General features: G+C 36.6%; 1 protein-coding gene across 2 annotated transcripts in view; it reads left to right on the top strand.

Moving 5' to 3' along the window:
* The window catches only part of TTN (titin), a 307,719-nt gene that overhangs the window by 162,652 nt on the left and 127,410 nt on the right, over positions 1 to 17,657 (top strand). Inside the window, exons 176-201 of one of the 2 annotated variants that reach the window (XM_065560804.1) lie at positions 1,326 to 1,403; positions 2,098 to 2,181; positions 2,378 to 2,461; positions 2,735 to 2,845; positions 3,109 to 3,192; positions 4,145 to 4,228; positions 4,674 to 4,751; positions 4,972 to 5,055; positions 5,275 to 5,358; positions 5,583 to 5,987; positions 6,660 to 6,740; positions 7,938 to 8,021; positions 8,238 to 8,321; positions 8,502 to 8,582; positions 9,160 to 9,243; positions 9,971 to 10,051; positions 10,259 to 10,339; positions 12,070 to 12,150; positions 13,031 to 13,114; positions 13,327 to 13,464; positions 13,724 to 13,807; positions 15,659 to 15,736; positions 15,992 to 16,072; positions 16,733 to 16,819; positions 17,152 to 17,235; positions 17,511 to 17,594. In XM_065560804.1, coding sequence (XP_065416876.1) covers positions 1,326 to 1,403; positions 2,098 to 2,181; positions 2,378 to 2,461; positions 2,735 to 2,845; positions 3,109 to 3,192; positions 4,145 to 4,228; positions 4,674 to 4,751; positions 4,972 to 5,055; positions 5,275 to 5,358; positions 5,583 to 5,987; positions 6,660 to 6,740; positions 7,938 to 8,021; positions 8,238 to 8,321; positions 8,502 to 8,582; positions 9,160 to 9,243; positions 9,971 to 10,051; positions 10,259 to 10,339; positions 12,070 to 12,150; positions 13,031 to 13,114; positions 13,327 to 13,464; positions 13,724 to 13,807; positions 15,659 to 15,736; positions 15,992 to 16,072; positions 16,733 to 16,819; positions 17,152 to 17,235; positions 17,511 to 17,594 — 2,553 coding nt within the window. The remainder of the gene's footprint in view (positions 1 to 1,325; positions 1,404 to 2,097; positions 2,182 to 2,377; positions 2,462 to 2,734; positions 2,846 to 3,108; positions 3,193 to 4,144; positions 4,229 to 4,673; positions 4,752 to 4,971; positions 5,056 to 5,274; positions 5,359 to 5,582; positions 5,988 to 6,659; positions 6,741 to 7,937; positions 8,022 to 8,237; positions 8,322 to 8,501; positions 8,583 to 9,159; positions 9,244 to 9,970; positions 10,052 to 10,258; positions 10,340 to 12,069; positions 12,151 to 13,030; positions 13,115 to 13,326; positions 13,465 to 13,723; positions 13,808 to 15,658; positions 15,737 to 15,991; positions 16,073 to 16,732; positions 16,820 to 17,151; positions 17,236 to 17,510; positions 17,595 to 17,657) is intronic. The other variant, XM_065560805.1, reaches the window with a different exon arrangement.

The following is a 17,657-nucleotide window of genomic DNA, read 5'->3' as shown; positions in this document are numbered from 1 at the left end:
AGTGGCTCCACCCTAGAGGTGAATTTAGGATTTACTTTGATCAGCTAATACATATCAAAACTACACTTTGAATTGTGTACATAAGGATTTCAACACATTAGTAAACACATTTTACAAATATGCCTTTTTCCTTGTGAAAATAAGGCCAGCCTATGCTCTGTGAAAGCAAATATATAGTTTGTCTAGATTAGGAAAAGAGATGGAGGTTACTTAAAGTCTACCTTGACCATCTAAAAGAAACTAAAAGTTGCTGCTTGCATTTACTCATGAAAAAATTGTTGTTTTGTTGGAGTTAACTTCCATGTTATTTTGACCTCTTTTCCTAATCTAGACAAATCCAATGGGATTATTCTCTTGCTTAAAGCATGTGTGAAAATCATTGTAGGACAAGGCCAATTACCCTACCCAGGGAGGTGGTCAGTGACTTCTTCCAGTCTACCATGTATCCCATCATTCAATTTGTATTGACGTTTTAGGGTTGTTGAATACAATTTTTTTAAAGAAACTCTTTGGGTGAAATCTTTGCTCCAAAGAGAAAACTCTCACTCACCTTCAATAGAGCCAGAATTTTATCCTTTGTTGTTGAAGAAAACGGTCTTGGTACATTCTGCCGTTCACCATTAAATTTATATATGAACTGGTATAGATGCTTCTAATTAGCTAAGAGTTCCAGTTTGTGAGCAAGTTAGTTGATAAAATCCCATGTTTTCTTGTCATGTAGAGAGTACTAGCAATATATTTAACATTTCTGGAAAAAAGAATGGAACCTTCAATATATATTTTAAATCTGGCCATTCAGCATTCTTAAATTTAATGTCTTAAGTGCCTTAAGTGTAAGAGTAATCTCAGGAAAACAAATACTAGTACCTATTCTTACAGGAAAAAAAGAATCACAACTGAAAGATACTTGATATAATAATTGGAGCTAGTGACATTTTTCCTCAAACTTTTTAATTTTGACCAAAAATTGATTTTTTTCCAAAATTTCCTCATCACCATCACCATTTTTGACCAGCTGTAATAGCCTAGTTTTAAGGGCCAGACCATGTGGTCTTTACTCAGACTCGGATAAGGCAAAACCACATTGACATTCAGATAAATTTGCCTTCCCAGTTCAATGGCTGAGTAAGAACTGCAGGATTTGGCTCATTACAAATAAACACATCCCTTTATTGTGCTGTTTCCTGTCTTTTTAATATTAAGTTGATGTTGAGTGGTTCCTGTTTGTGCTGGAGTAACTTTCTTGCATTACAATTTGGTTCTTGTACTTTATGTTCCTGTTGTTTTGTAAGCAAATTCCTAAAACAAAAATGGTATTTTTAAAGTGCCTGAGGTGCCCGAGAGACCTATCCCAGAGGAAAAAGTACCTGTTCCCAAGAGAAAAGAAGCTCCTCCATTGAAAGGTACATCACCTCTTCTCTGAAGTTATCCAACTTTGTTTAGTATTTAATTAACTTTACTATTATTTGAATATTTGCTGCATAGTTGTAGCCATGTTGGTTCTAGGATATTAGAGAGATGAGGTGGGTGAGGTAATATCTTTTATTCGACCAACTTCTGTTGGTGAAAGAGACAAGCTTTTTTGCTTACACAGAGCTCTTCGTCAAGTCTGGGGAAGGTACTCAGTGTGTCACAGATAAATATAAGGTAAAACATAAGGAGTTGAGCATAAGGAGTTAACACATGTTGCAAGACACCATTCAAGGTGATATGGGCAGTTAGCATCTCTGCAGTCGTAGGACAAAGGAGGGTTAGCGGGTTACAAATTGTTGTAATGAGCCATAAATCAAGTGTCTTTATTGAGTCCATGATTTTTAGTGTCTAGTAAAGTTATGATTTAATCTCCCAAACTCATGTCTTGAAGATGGTGCACAGGTTTACTTTGAGGATGAGGACTGAGAGGTCAGATATGAAGTGATTTGAAAAGTATTTACCCAGGGGTGATAGGGTGTTTTTGTTGTATGTTTGATATAAACATTTATTACTTTGTTCTTTGGGAGGCATATCTTCATTTGAAATCTTTGTGAACATATCTTTTTGCTTTTCTGTTTGGAATGGCATGTGTGAGGTATTCTCAACCAAAATAATGTTTTAAAGTGCCAGAGATGCCACAGAAACCTGTGCCAGAAGAAAAAGTGCCTGTTCCTGTGCCCAAAAGAAAGGAAGCTCCACCAGCCAAAGGTACAACCGTGTGTGATTCAATGTGCACATCACAATCTTTCATTCTTTACTCACCATTTCATCATTCAATGCATCATGATGAGAAAGATATTTCTGTTCTTGAGCATTGTTATTCTGTGGTCTTATGTTTCATGTCACTGTTCTGTATCTTATGGTTCAAAAATGAAATTCTCAAAGTACAATAATATCTTTAAAGTGCCTGAGGTGCCAAAGAAAGCTGTTCCAGAAGAGAAAGTGCCAGTTCCAGTGCCTAAAAAAGTGGAGGCTCCGCCAGTGAAAGGTACATCCAAGCAATTCTGTCATTGGTTGCCCACATATGGAACATTACAAGTAAGGGGTCTGATCCTGTTCCAAAAGAACTCAATAGCAAAACCTCTCATTGATTTCAGTGGGTTCAGGATCAAGCCCACACTGCGAATGTTTCTATAATGCAGCCTTTAGAAAACTGGTTTTTGTTTTACACATTTGTATCCTATGTTTTATGTTGTCTTTCTATTTTGGAGTGGTGGAAAGGATAACAATGATTCATAAATCAAAATAATATTTCTTAAAGTGCCTGCTGTCCCGAAAAAAGCTGTTCCCGAAGAGAAAGTTCCTGTTGCTGTGCCTAAAAAACCAGAACCCATCCCTGCACCTAAAAAAACAGAACCTCCGCCACCTAAAGGTATATCACCTTCTAACTGAGAGTAATTCTATATGTTCAGCGTTTCTGTGTGTATACATTTACTGTATACATGTGTGTATATATTTGTGTGTTTGTATAATATAAAACTTTTTGTTCCATTTAATCTTTCACATCCAAATAAATTTAAGGCACATTTGTGTAATTTCCTTCTTACATGTTGTTTTAAGTGTTTGCTGTCTTCTGTTTTCTGTTTCTGATGTTGTACTAACAATTAAATTTGTTAAAACAAAATATCTTTAAAGTGCCTGAGGTGCCCAAGAAAGCTGTCGCAGAAGAAAAAGTACCTGTTGCTGTTCCTAAAGTAAAGAAAGCTCCACCAGCTAAAGGTACATAATTTTGGGGTATATGGAAGTGAGTGTTCTGTCATTTGGACATTGACATTTCAGTGGAATTTGGTTTTGGTGATCACAATTTAGATCCTTATTTCCATACCCCAGTGTTAATTGTTAAGGAATAGTAGGGCTCAGACAGGGCTTGATCCTGCAGCATTGAAATCAATGGGAGCTTTGGCACTGACTTCAATAGGCTCAGAATCAGACCTTTAATGATCAGCTGGTTTCCAATTATAATGATCTGCCAACAGCAAAACTAAGAGCCTTGTTGTATGCTAATCAAAGCAACAGTGCCTGCACATAGTGTCTGTGTGGCATAATGTGTCTTTTAAACAAAATATCTGGTAGAATTCTCCTTGATTTTCCCTTGGACAAGGATGTGATGTGATCTCAGTGTCCTGAAGAATCTCCCATACTTAGCCTGAGAGATCTGCAGTACATTCTAAAATTTCTCAGCATGCACAGTCAAATCTACTACAGAAAAAGGGTACAAACACATCTGACTGGGTAACAAGAACTCAAATCCTAACTGTGCAGAAGCAGAAATGAAGACAACTGAGTATAGACAGCACCCAATGATGTTGAACAATTTATGCCCATTCAGCAGAGTGGTTTACAACTAAACTAGAAAACAAACACACTGGTAGCTCTTGGTATGCAAAATAAGATGCCAAAGGGGTTTCTGTGTCCTCCCTTTTTGTAATATGTGAATATGTGTTTGTTTGATTGGTTATGATGTGTTGTAGATAACCATCAGCGGGAAAATTGCCCAAGCTGATCCTTACAACCCAATTCCACTGTAACGTTACCATGAAATACACATACAGAATATTCTTTATATCATTGATTATTATTGTGCAAGTTTGTGTCCTTGTGTTTTATGTTGTGTTTTTCTTTCTGATGTTGCTTGAAAATGAAATTCTTAAAATGAAATAATATCTTTAAGTGCCCGAGGTGCCAAAGAAACCTGTCCCAGAAGAAAAAATATCTGTAGCCATTCCTAAAAAAATGGAGCCTCCGCCAGCAAAAGGTACATGAATTAACTGCAAGGCAAATAAGCAGTGTTATTGTTCCCTTACATTTTCAATAACCGCACTAACATCCAATCTGAGGCTGAGCCTGCATCCCCTGAAGTTTTGAAATTGACTTCACCAGGATTAGGCCTTACAAGATACAGTTGTAATTTTGTCCCATGCATTTGTATTCTTGTGTCTGGGTTGTTCTTCTGTTTCTGATGTATACAATTTCTCAAATTGCTAACATAAGAAAACATCTGCAAAGTGTTTGAGTTGCCTGAAAAATCTGTCCCTGTAGAGAAAGTGTCTGTTGTTTGTAACCTGATTCCACCTTAAAAACACTTACAGTATGTTCTTTAGCTCAGTTCTTGCTTTCATTGTGTCCTGGCATTTTATGTCCTCTTTCTTTTTCTGGTGTTGCTTGAAAATGAAATTTTAAAAATCAAATGTCTTTTAAAGTGCCAGAGGTGCCTAAGAAACCTGTCCCTGAAGAGAAAGTTCCTGTTCCTAAAAAGGTTGAGGCTCCAACAGTTAAAGGTACAGTAGCTTAAAAATGAAAATATGAACACTGACACTAATTAATGTGAATTATTCAACTTCTTAGTACAAAGCATTTTAATATATGTGCCTTGTGTTACTTCTGTGTTTTGATATTTGTTTGTAGGTTTATATTTCTGTTGTTTATAAATTTATGTGCTTGGACATTGTTTTTGATATTGTGTAACGAGAATACTAAAACCAGATAATGTCTTTAAAGTGCCTAAGGTGTCTAAGAAAGTTATTCCTGAAGAGAAGATACCTGTTGCTCCTCCTAAAAAAGTGGAGCCTCCAGCTGTGAAAGGTACATGCGCCCTTGACAGCTATCATATGTGTTAAAATTGTTGATCTTATTCTTTCTAACACCAGCGTTTTCTGAATGTTCTGTCAAATTTCTGTGTATTCTTGTCTCAAAGATTAATTGTTGTGCTACAAAATCGTGAGACTGTTTTGTGTTGCTTTCTTATTTGTATTGCTTTGTTAAACCGTTTAAAATTTCTAAAAGAAAACCATATCTTTAAAGTCCCTGAGGTACGTAAGAGATCTGTTCCTGAAGAAAAAGTGCCAGCTGCTGTTCCTAAACCAACGGAAGTTCCTCCAGCCAAAGGTAGAGACATGCCTTACTGAATTTCTTCAAAAGATCTATTCCTCTTACTTGTTCCTAAAATATTTTGGAATGTAATCACTTTTCATAGAATCTCTCTTCCTTTTTACAAAAACTTCTTGTTGTATTTATAAGCTGTGGTTTTCTGTTGACTCTTTTTGTCTTACTCTGTACAAGTCATTTCCAATACTTTAAAGGTAGTAACAGTAATAATACTATTTCCAAAGTTCCTGCGGTACCTAAGAAACCCACCCGGGATGCTGCTCCCCCTGTTCCTGCAGTGAAGGAGTATGAATATGAGTATGAGGAGTATGAGAAGTATGAGACCTATGAGGCTATAGAAGAGTTTGAGGTTCCAGAACATGAAGAGATTGAGTATGAGGAGATTCCGGAACCTGAAGAGATCTATGAGGAGGTTCCAGAGCCTGAAGAGATCTATGAGGAGGTTCCAGAGCCTGAAGAGATCTATGAGGAGGTTCCGGAGCCTGAAGAGATTGAGGAGTATGAGGAGGTTCCAGAGCCTGAAGAGGTCTATGAGAAATATGAGGAGGTTCAGGTGATTGAAGAAGTCTATGAGAAGCATGAGGAGGTTAAGAAGGCTGAAGAGGCTTATGAGGTCAAACTGGCTATAGGTACACCAACTCATGATTTTTCATTCTTAACTCTGTATGTCAAGTTTCCCCCTCATGCTCAGTCCTCCTTTCAGTGCTCAAGTCTGTGTTTTTCCTGTCTTCAGTCCTCCTTTCTGTGTCTGTAGTTAGTGGTGATAATCAACTTGAGGACCATTTCCCCTCCCAGACCTCAGAAAACCTATTTGGGGGTAGGATGAGAAGACTCCCACTGAGCCTTCAAAAGCAAAGACAACTTTGTTTCACTGTGACTAGAGCAATTTACACATTGCATAAATGGCAGCCTTCTGATGCAATTCAACTATGGTCTACATCCAGTATAATTATGGGTGGCAGCACTATTTCCTTGTAAGAAACATTTTGCCCCGCAATAATTTTCAACAATAGAGCAGTTAAAACTTAGTTAGGACCTTTCTTCCCATCATTATAATTTGAAATTCCCCATACCAACCAGACGGTGCTCTGACAATGATCATTCCCCACCCTGCTGAAAAAGGAACTTCCTTAGCTTTCAGCTGCTCACATAACTTTGAGCACAGTAATTGTTCTCATCTATATTTGTGTGTGTGATAAGGATGTGGTTCTACAAATATGTGATCTTTGCTCTTCATGTCTTATATTGTTCCTATTTCTTTGTAAGTAACTTAAAAAATCCCTAATAAAATGTCTTTAAAGTGCCTGAAGTGCCTAAGACACCTGTGCAAGAAGAAAAAGTACCTGTTGCTGTTCCTAAAAAAGAAGCTCCACCAGCTAAAGGTACATCAGCTACTGGATAAATTTAAAACTGAAGCCCTCTGTCACCCCAGAATCCCAACTTCCAGTAATGAAGCTCCCTCCTATTATTTAACCATTAAGATTGGAGTTTTTATTTCCCAATTGAGTCAAAATTAGGATTAAGCTACAAAATCAACAATATTTCTTTTAAAACACAAAACCCTGCAGCTCCTTTCTCAGAAGGCAATTTTCCTCTGGATCCTTGTATGACATATAAGGAATAGAATTATTGTATTTATTTATTGAGATTTATAAACCTAACCTATTGAAAATGGTAGGGAATTTATTGAAACAAGGGCCCACCCAGCTATTCCTTGCTGATGAATAACCTCAAATCTGTTAAGCCTTTTTTTCACCCTCCCCTCTTCATGTCAAATGAATGAACAGTTTCTACCCATATCTTCAAAAACAGTGAGGATCTTTCTCAATTATAGCTATAATTCTAGGAGGGGGGGAAATCTGGCCCCATTGAAGTCAATGGGAACAGGATTTCACTCCTAGTCTGTTCCCTATATCATGCTCTAATAATACAGTAAAAGGTCATGGATAGTACTGCCGTTGGCAAGGTAGCATACTTTCTGATGTAGACCAGAGCTCTATATTATTCTCACTATAGGGCCATATTTGCACAAAACACCCTTTGTGCCAAATCTGCTAGTCCTTACTCATACAAATTATCCTATTGAAGTCAGTGAGAGGCATTTTTGGATAAGGATTTAGGCCTTGATCCAGCTTTCATTGAAGTCACTGAGAATCTCTCAATTAACTTTAATGGGGCCAAAATGAGGCCAAAACTAGAGTGTAGAATTTACCTCCTAAAGTTGAATGGGAGTTTTGCTTGCATATCAATAGCAGGATACGACTTCTTAGTTCATGCAATATTTCATAATCTGTCTAAAAGGACTATTTAAAAGTCCATCCCAATCTGAAATGAATCCAATAAGGAGTTAGTCGTATGTATTGAAAGGAGATTGAACACACCAAGAATCAGGAAGCACAGGCATGGCCAACCAGCTCACAAGTTAATAAATGTGACGTAGGACACTGTGTGCTCGTGTTCTTTTAATTTCTGTGATTTTTCTGTTGAATTAAAGTTTTATGTTTGGTTTCTTGTGTCACTTTTATTCTTGAATAATATAAATATTGCAAAATTCCTAAAAGAAAGCAATGTCTTTAAAGTTCCTGCACTGCGTAAGAAACCAGTCCCAGAAGAAAAAGTACCTGTCGCTGTTCCTAAAAAAGAAGTGGCTCCCCCAGCTAAAGGTACATCTATTCTTTGTTGTCATTACGAAACAATGAACTTTTACTTAAGTCTTTGATCTTCGTTGTTTGTTGCGTAAGACAGGAATATACTTTGTCTCAGTGATTCTTTGTTTGTCCTAATTAAGTATGATCGTGTGTCTCATGTTGCCTTTCTGTTCGTAATGATTTATGAAGTTGTATATGTAAGATTCCTAAAAAAATACTATATCTTTAAAGTGCCTGAAGTACATAAGAGAGCTGTACAGGAAGAGAAAGTAACTTTGGCTGTTCCTAAAAGGAAGGAGCCTCCACCAGTTAAAGGTACATGAAAACTATACTTAGACCTATTCTTCTCTCATATCTTCATCAGCATGAATGTCCTGCAAGAAGCATTTAATTCTCGCTTGTTTTACAAGCGTGTCTTTCTGGGCTCTGCTCTTCTTTTTTCTGACTTCCTCTAAGTAACTTAAAAATTCTAAAAAGTAAAAAATGTCTTTAAAGTGCCTGCCGTACCCAAGAGAGCTGTCCCTGAAGAAAAACTACCCACTTCTACTCCTGAAATACAAGTTCCACCAATGAAAGGTAGAGGAACCTTTGACTGGAATTTTATGGAAAGACTTCATCTTTATCTCACTCCTAACTAACAGCTGTTAAAGTGCAATTGAGTAACTGCACTTTACTCTCTTGAAATTAAGGGGGAAGGGGTCCCCAACTTTTTAGTTCTAGCAGTATATTGGGCCCCCAGCATTTTAGTGCTAGAAGTATATAAGTGAATTTTGTTTAAATTTGTTTAAATTGAAAATGTTAGAGAATAACTTATACACAATATTTGTAAAGAAGGCTTTAAAATATGTATTTAAAACTGGTTGTGCCACAGATATCAAGTTGAAATAATTCAAAGTAGTATCTTGGGAAGAAAGGAGGGCAAATACAAATGGAATAGAGTGAATGGAATCTATTCCATATGGTATTAACACTTCAAATCATTCAAATCTGTGATAACTGAATAATACTAGCTCCTACAGAACTGCAGAATACTGGCAACTTTGGCAGTACTTTTTTATTAGTTATTCTTTGTTGTCTTTGTTTATGTTGGATTTTTGTTTTATGATTTGCAAATAATTTTGAGAGTTTTAAAAGAAAGCTAATATCTTTTAAGTGCCTGAGGTTCCTGAAAGAGTTGTCCCTGAAGAAAAAGTACCTACTGTTATTCCTAGAAAAGATGAAGCTCCTCCATATGAAGGTACATCAACTCTTCACCGGAGTTACAAAGCAACAAACTGCAGAAAATTAGTCAATCAGTTTCATGGTGCAGTCTGTTTTCAATATAATTAGAGGGACACCGTCAAATTTAAATGTAAAGAAAAATGATTTACAATTAGTTTCAGATACATCCCCATCACTGCTCTTGAGTCTTTATGCCTTTTTGTTTCCAATCATATTTTTCTATTTTTAAAATATTTTTCTCTGCCGTGTTACTTTCTGGGAAAGACCCACAAAGAAATAGGCTCAGGTTCTGATTCAGGAAAGCGTTTATGCAATGTTTAACTTTGATGTGACTTGAGGTGCAGCTTAAATGCTGTCTTGAGTAATGCTTTTTGCTTTCCTGGGCATAACTGACTACACAGGAGAAACTGTGAAATTAACTATACAAAGAGTGCTGTCCAATATAAAAATTAAACTAACTGGAAAAACAGAGGAAAAATATATATCCTATAACCCTATACACACACACACAAACACACAATCTTTTTTTAGTAATCTTAATTGGTATTGCAGCAACAGTAGGTAAAAAAAAATCAGATAGAAGTGTGGTATTTAAATTGACGATGTCTCCTTAATTTATGCATGTGTTCAGGTCGTTATGTTGCTTTATGTGTCTGCATATTTGCATTATAAATTGTCTTTCTAATCTTTTTTTGTTTTGCAAATATTTTTAAAATGTCTAAAATGAACTAATATCTTTCAAGAGCCTGAAGTTTATGAAGACATTCTCCCTGAAGAAAAAGTTCCTGTTGCTCCTACAAAAGAGGAAGTTCCACCAACTAAAGGTATATCACATGTTCAAGCAATTCATAAAGCAAAGAGCTCCAGTACCTTACAGTTATTCATCCTCATGATCCATATCTGGTTCCATGCAAATAATTCATGTGTTCATTCTAACTACTCCTTGATTGTCTTGTCCATCTGTGTCTTCCATTGCCCTTCTGTTCTTTTTGTATTTTATAAATTCTTAAAAGAAACTAATATCTTTAAAGTGCCTGCAGTGCCCAAGAAAGCTGTTCAGCAAAAGAAAATACCCGCTGCCATACCTAAAAAAGAAGCTCCACCAATTACAGGTACATGAGCTCAGACTGGAATTTCACTGAAAGAAAATATATCTGTTTTAGCCTCTTTTAAAGTTGATTTAATGTTCTGTGTGAGATATCCAAGGCCCCAGTTTACTGCATTGGCTTAGAGGTAGACTCTACAGTAATACAATTCTGAGGCACAAGCTACTGCAACAAGTTCATTCTGTGGTATAATTGATTTTTGCCACAAACCCTTAAACTTTGTATGAATGATTAATACAGGATCTGACCTAAAAAACATGTTTCAAGGTGGGTGCATAACTGGTTGGAAAACTGTTCCTAGAAGTAGTTATCAGTAGTTCACAGTCAAGCTGGAAAGGCATATCAAGTGGGATCCTGGGATCTGTGCTGGGTCTGACTCTATTCAATATCTTCATCAATGACTTGAATAATGGCAGAGAGAGTAAGTACACTTTTAAAGTTTGTGGATGATACCAAGCTGGGAGGGGTTGCAAGTGCTTTGGAGAATAGGATTTTAATTCGAAATGATGTGGACAAACTGGAGAAATGGTCTGAAAAAAAAGGATGAACTTCAATAAGGACAAATGCAAAGTACTCCACTTAAGAAGGAACAATCAGTTGCACACATACAAAATGGGAAATGACTGCCTAGGAAGGATTACTGCAGAAAGGGATCTGGGGGTCATAGATGAGTCAACAGTGTAACACTGCTGCAAAAAAAAAAGCGAACATTGTTCTGGGATGTATTAGTAGGAGTGTTGTAAGCAAACCACTCTACTCCATGCTGATTAGACCTCAAAGGGAGTATTGTGTCCAGTTGTGGGTGCCACATTTCAGGAAAGATGTGGACAAATTGGAGAAAGTCCAGAGAAGAGCAATAAAAATGATGAAAGGTCTAGAAAACATGACCTATGAGGAAAGATTGAAAACAATGGGTTTGTTTAGTCTGGAGAAGAGAAGACTGAGAGGGGACATGATAACAGTTTTCAAGTAATAAAAGGTTGTAACAAAGAGGAGGGAGAAAAATTGCTCCTTAATGTCAGAGGATGGGACCAGAAGCAATGGGCTTAAATTGCAGCAAGGATGGTTTAGGTTGGACATTAGGGAAAACCTCCTAACTGTCAGGGTGGTTAAGCACTGGAATAAATTGCCTAGGGAGATTGTGGAATCTCCATCATTGGAGATTTTTAAGATCAGGTTAGACAAACATCTGTCAGGGATGGTCTAGATAATACTTAGTCCTGCCATGAGTGCAGAGAACTGGACTAGATGACCTCTTGAGGTCCCCTCCTGTCCTATGGTTCTATGATTCTGCAACAATAAAAATCCAGTATTGCAGAATGCTAGGGACCTTGGATAATATTGTGTTTTGTTAGTATCATTTGTTTCTGTTCATAGTTTGTAGTTTGTGTTTGGCTTTTGTCTTAGGCTTTTGTAAGAATTTTGAATTGTCTAAAGAAAAACTAATATCTTTAAGTGCCTGAGGTTCCTGAGAGAACTGTCCCCCAAGAAAAAGTACGTACAGTTGTCCCTAGGAAAGAAGAAGCTCTGCCAGCTAAGGGTACATCAACTCTTCACTGGAATTATAAAGCAGTGAATTCCAGAAAATTTGAGTCACTAGTCTTCATAGTTTAATATAATTAATTTAGGTTTTTGTTCTACTAGCTTTTTGTTATTTTATAAAGGCTGTGTATTCTGTTTCTTAATTCTCTATATTGATATTTTTAAAATTCCTAAACTAACTAATATCTTTAAAGTGCCTGAGATGCCAAAGAAAGCTGTCCCCAAAAAGAAAGCACCTATTGTTGCACCCAAAGAAGAAGCTCCACCTTTTAAAGGTACGAACCTTTGACTGGAATTTCAAGGGCAGAAAAATCTCTTCATTTATTGTTTTCTAACCTCTTTTAATGTGTAATTAATGTTCTGTCTGTTATAAACCCTGATGTGGCCATTGTGTTAGTCGCTTCTTTTTAGGGGGCAAGGGAAGGAATTTTCCCCTCCACCATGTTGCCTGTGGTGGAAGGAGGTTTTTTTACCTTTCCCACAATGAGTGTCAATGAGGACCTTTTCTGGTGAGGAGAGAAAGTGGTAAGCTATATGTTGCCGCTTATTTTGTAAGTGTGGGGCAGATGTGCAGTGCAGGTACTCCATAAGGAAGGCATCCAGTAACCAAATAAATGACCTAGTAAAGGACTTAAAAGGAGGTGCTGGATAAAGGAACAGAATGGGGGAGGGGAGTTGGGGACTGTTATGATTGGTCCGGCAGGGAGCCAGCCCCTCTTTCTTATAGCCCACCTTAACCCTCCTACAAAGGAGGGTGGATGGTAAGGTGCAAGCCATGGGTTGGTTGGGGGACCTGGATGGAAAATGAAGGGGGGCTGGTGGAAGCCCCAGGTTGTTATTTGAATAAACACAGATTTGCCTGCACTGTTCACTTTATCTGCCGGGTAGTCCCAGAAATCTATATAGTAAAGTTGCAGCCTGATTAAATCCATATCAAGTGTTTCCTGTCCTTCTTTTGGTATAGCCAGACAATAGACTTTGTTTCATGGGGTAGCCTACTGGCAATTGGCCTACTTCTGAGAAGTAGTAAAGAGCAGCTTTGTGTATCCCACTGCAAGATAGGGCCCTACATTTGTTGTTTGTCATGTTGTCTTTTTGTTCTAAGATGTTGTAAGTAATTATGAAATTTCTAAAAGAAAACTAATATCTTTAAAGTACCTGAGGTTTATGAGGACATTCCCCCAGAAGAAAAAGTTTCTGCTGCTATTCCTAGAAAAGAGGAATCTCCACCAGCTAAAGGTACATCACCTCTTCAAGGAATTTACAAATCAATGAATTCCAGAAAAATACAATTATTCATGTGCATGGTTTAATTCATGTTCAATATATTCAGTCAGTGTGTTGGTTCTAATTGCTCCTTGCTTGTTTTACCAATTTGTCTATCTTTGTTTTAAGTTGCGTTCTGTTTCTTATATGTTATAAATTCTTAAAACCAACTAATATCTTCAAAGTGCCTGAGGTGTCCAAGAAAGCTGTCCCAGAAGAAAAAGTGCAAATTGCTGTGCCTAAAAAACCAGAACCTACTGCTGAACCTAAAAAACCAGAACCCTTTGCTGTGCCTAAAAAAACAGAACTTCCACCAGCCAAAGGTATATGTTAACTGATAAAACTGAAGTTTTTATAAAGAGTCTTGTGTTGGGAGAAAAAAAACTTCTTTGTCTAGAACTTTATTAGTAAATTGTAATCATTTCGTAATTTGTAAATTCTGTGTGTCAAACTGTCATCAGGATTTGGCATCATTCATATTATGTATGTCTCTTTCTTATGTTTCTTTCCTATTCTTAATTGTTTGCATACATCTTTGGAATTTCTAAATTCCTAAATTAAAATAAATGAATATCTTTAAAGTGCCTGAGGTGCCCAAGAAAGCTGTCCCAGAAGAGAAAGTACCTGTTGCTGTACCTAAAAAGCCAGAAGCTCCGCCAGCTAAAGGTATAAATGAAATCATGAACAAAAATAATCTTTCTTTTTCTCCTGTAATCATTATATTTCCTGAAGTTTATCCTGTCTTGTTCTTTCCTTTCTTTCTTTTTTTTGGGGGGGGGGGAGGGGGGACTCATCAAATAGTCGGTAAAGTCTTTTCATTTGCCAGTTTCTTCTCCCCAAGATGTGCAAGCGTAACTCCCATTCTCAAGGCATATAAAAGGATGTCAGACAACTGGCTGAAAGAGAAAGGGATGAAATTGTATTAAATATTATAATCAATAAAAATAATATATTTAAGCGCACATATAGGCAATCCATACAGTGCAAATACTCCCACCAAATGAATATCACAGCTGCTGGGTTTAAATAGGAAAACCGAGTCACAAGTCAACCCAATTTAGGCTTAATCAATTTTTGCCTTTATTTATACAATTTTAGACAGAATTATTTTCACTTATAATGTCTGAACATATGTTTATGCCAGACAATAACAGATAAGATGGAATTAGTAGCGGCCCAAGTTACTACATTCCGGAGTACTAGGAAGTCCTTCCACCTTCCATGATGGTTGTCACCTCCTCTGATCTCCTGGTCTCGTCATGCATTCCTGTTCTTCAGTTTCTGGTCCAGTGTTTCTCCTGTTTGAGGCTTGTTCCCGGAGTTTTTTTTATACATTTCCGCATTCCAGATTACTTAACCTTTATCCAATTGGCTTTTACCACATAAACCCTTTATTTTTTATGTAACTCATACATTACGCATGACCAAGCTTCAGTAACCCAACTTCTGCATTTTTCTGCTGGTTTTGCAGTTTCTAGGTCATGTTGTTCTATGTCATCCTGTTCCTAGCCTTCCCAGAAAAAGGATGTTTTTATTTATCATTACATGTTTGTGTACCTCTGATTTACATCTTCCAACAAAACATATTACTTATTGTGCCATCAATAATATCATTTAAAACAAATCAGAAATTCTATGCAAAACAGTAATTGGCAAAACCACATTTATGCCAAGCAAAGTGTTGTGCTAAGTGTTTGTCATCTTATCTACACTCATTCACTATCCTTAATTACAATTCATTCAAATATAGCAAATAAAGATCTTAATCTTACCATTTAACAATTCTTCATTTTTATATTTCAGTATCATAAGTCAGAATATGTATGTTACCATTCTCAACTTAATCTATTAAGTCCGGGGAGTTATGGAAAACACAATGATTCTTTAATGTCAGCATTTCTTATCCTTTTTTAAACACATGTTTTCAAAGGCCTTTTTCATTTAGAATCCAGTTTTGTTTGTGACTCAACAAAAAAACTTAATTAGAAATTTTCCTGTGTTGTATTTCGAGGGGTGCCTCAATGGTACCCCAGTAACAGTCATTGTAAATACCTTCACAAGATCCCTCAAATCCATCCACAACCAGCAGATCATAATATTGCAAAGTTCCCATTTGATAAAGCTCATATTGATATTACTGGATATTTGGTTATTGATTTGCATGGGAGCAACAGAAGACCCTTGGGCCAGTTGCTATGATTCCTCCAGTCAATTGAGAGTCTCTAGAGTTGCCAATTTGGATGGTATGCCACCAATTGGCTAAATAAGAACAACTGAAGTTCCTGTGAATAGCTCTGGCAGCCATGCCGTGGCTAGAAGAATGATGGGCCAATGGAAATTTTGTGATGAAAACATCTCTTTGTAATTTGTACAGAATGTTTGTGTTAACAACTGGTATTTATATTTAGCATCTTTAATGTTCTTTCATGTCCACTTGTTTTTTGTTACTCTTCTGTTCATAATATTTTATATGTATCTTTGGAATTCGTAAAAGTAAAAGACACTAATATCTTTAAGTGCCTGAGGTGCCCAAGAAAGCTGTCCCAGAAGAGAAAATACCAGTTGCTAAAAAGCCAGAACCTCCACCAGCTAAAGGTACATATTAACAGTGGAGATCTTATAAAGAAAAAATATCTTCTTCTCTTGGAAATTAATGATTGTGGTTTTTTTTAATTCTCATTTAAAGATTTCTTAAATAGATGTAACACACTGAGTTATGTGTATAACAAAGCACTCTTTGACATTACTAATGTTCCTGATATGCTTTTATGATTGCTCTTTTTATTCTTAATAATTTGCATACCCTGGAAATTCTGAAATGTAACAGAAAGTAATGCTGTTTCTTTAAAGTGCCTGAGGTGCCCAAGGAAGTCCCAAAGGAGAAAGTACCCGTTGCTGTGCCTAAAAAACCAGAAGCCCCACCAGCCAAAGGTACATCTCACCACAGCTAAAACAGCAGGGGGCAGGGAAGAAAATGACCCTTGCCATGTTCTTGCAAATGTTATATGTTAAGTACTCCTTATTTATTTTTTATTGTGAGAAAACTATTCATTTGATGGCTCTAATCTCTTTGTTGTTTAACCATAACTCTCATCAGTGTTGATGGTTGTTAAGAATATTTGCCTAACAAAATAGGCAAGAGGGTGGTCCTTGAGGCAAACATTAGGAGGTCAGATCAAAAGGGGATTAAAGAGTCTCAAGGCACTTGCTGAATGACCCAGGCCCAAGTGGCTTCAGTCGGGGTAGGATGAGGCCCACAATGTGTGGATGGAAAGAAGTTGTAGAGATGAGAAATGTTAGGGCAAAAGGTATGTGGAATGGACAATGTCAGCCATAGCCAAATGTCAATCTAAAATGACAGAATAATTTACCCAAGAAAGAGAAAAAAATCCAGCAAGTACTGAAGAGTACAGGGTATAACAGTGAAATATGCTTATATTAGTGGAAGGGAGGATAAGACCAATATATGTTTGTCAAACCGATGACTTCATTGATGATCTCCATAATTTGTGTTTTCTTCTTAGTCTTAACATTTTATATGTATCTGTAAAATTCCTTATAATAACCAAAACAAATATTCTTTCTTTAAAGTGCCTGAGGTGCCCAAGAAAGCTGCCCCAGAAGAGAAAAAAGTACCAGTTGCTGTACCTAAAAAACCAGAAGCTCCACCAGCTAAAGGTACACATTATCATTGATAAAATCATGGCAATCATTTATTTTGTTCCTTCTGTTGTAACTTTTTAAATATTAATTTTGAGCCATCTTTTTCCCCACTGTAGTCTGCAATTTTATACATTTCGTTTTGGGGGATTCTCTTCTCCTCTTTATACTTAAATCATTCTCATTCAACAGTGGAGTAAAATAGTGTAATATGTACTATGTGTAAGATCAGACTTTTAAGCCAGGCATCATTGATCCTGTTTCGTATTCTTATTGCAGCTTTTCTGTTCTTAACTCTTTGTATGTATACTTGAAATTCTTAACATAAAAATAAATTAATATTTTTAAAGTGCCTGAGGTACCAAAGAAAGTGGTCCCAGAAGAGAAAATACCAGTTGCTGTGCCTAAAAAACCAGAACCTCCGCCAGCTAAAGGTACATGTCATTGGGGGGAAAAAACAATGGCAGGAAATCATAGTCTTTTTCTTCTGAACATTATTTAAAGACAACAGCTTTCTCTGGTCTGTTGGCTGAGATTTGTAAAACCTACTTATTACATGTAAGTGAATTCCAAACTGATTGTGGAATATGGTAGGCTCTTTAACATTGTTGAGCTCTCTGTGTTTTATGTTGTTTTTCTGTTCTTAATACTTTGAATGTATTTGTGAAATTTCTCATAGTGAAAGGTATTAATATTAATATTTTTAAAGTGCCTGAGGTGCCAAAGAAAGTTGTTATTGAAGAAAAAGTACCAGTTGAAGAGCCTGAGAAACCAGAACCTCCACCAGCTAAAGGTACATGTCATCACTGATGAAATCATAAATAATCTTTGTCTTATTTTCTGGAGTACTGTTTGA

Source organism: Chrysemys picta, chromosome 11, assembly GCF_011386835.1.
Source record: "Chrysemys picta bellii isolate R12L10 chromosome 11, ASM1138683v2, whole genome shotgun sequence".
NCBI lineage: Eukaryota > Metazoa > Chordata > Testudines > Emydidae > Chrysemys > Chrysemys picta.
The sequence above is the reverse complement of the archived record's forward strand: the minus strand, read 5'-3'. Positions and strand labels throughout refer to the sequence as shown.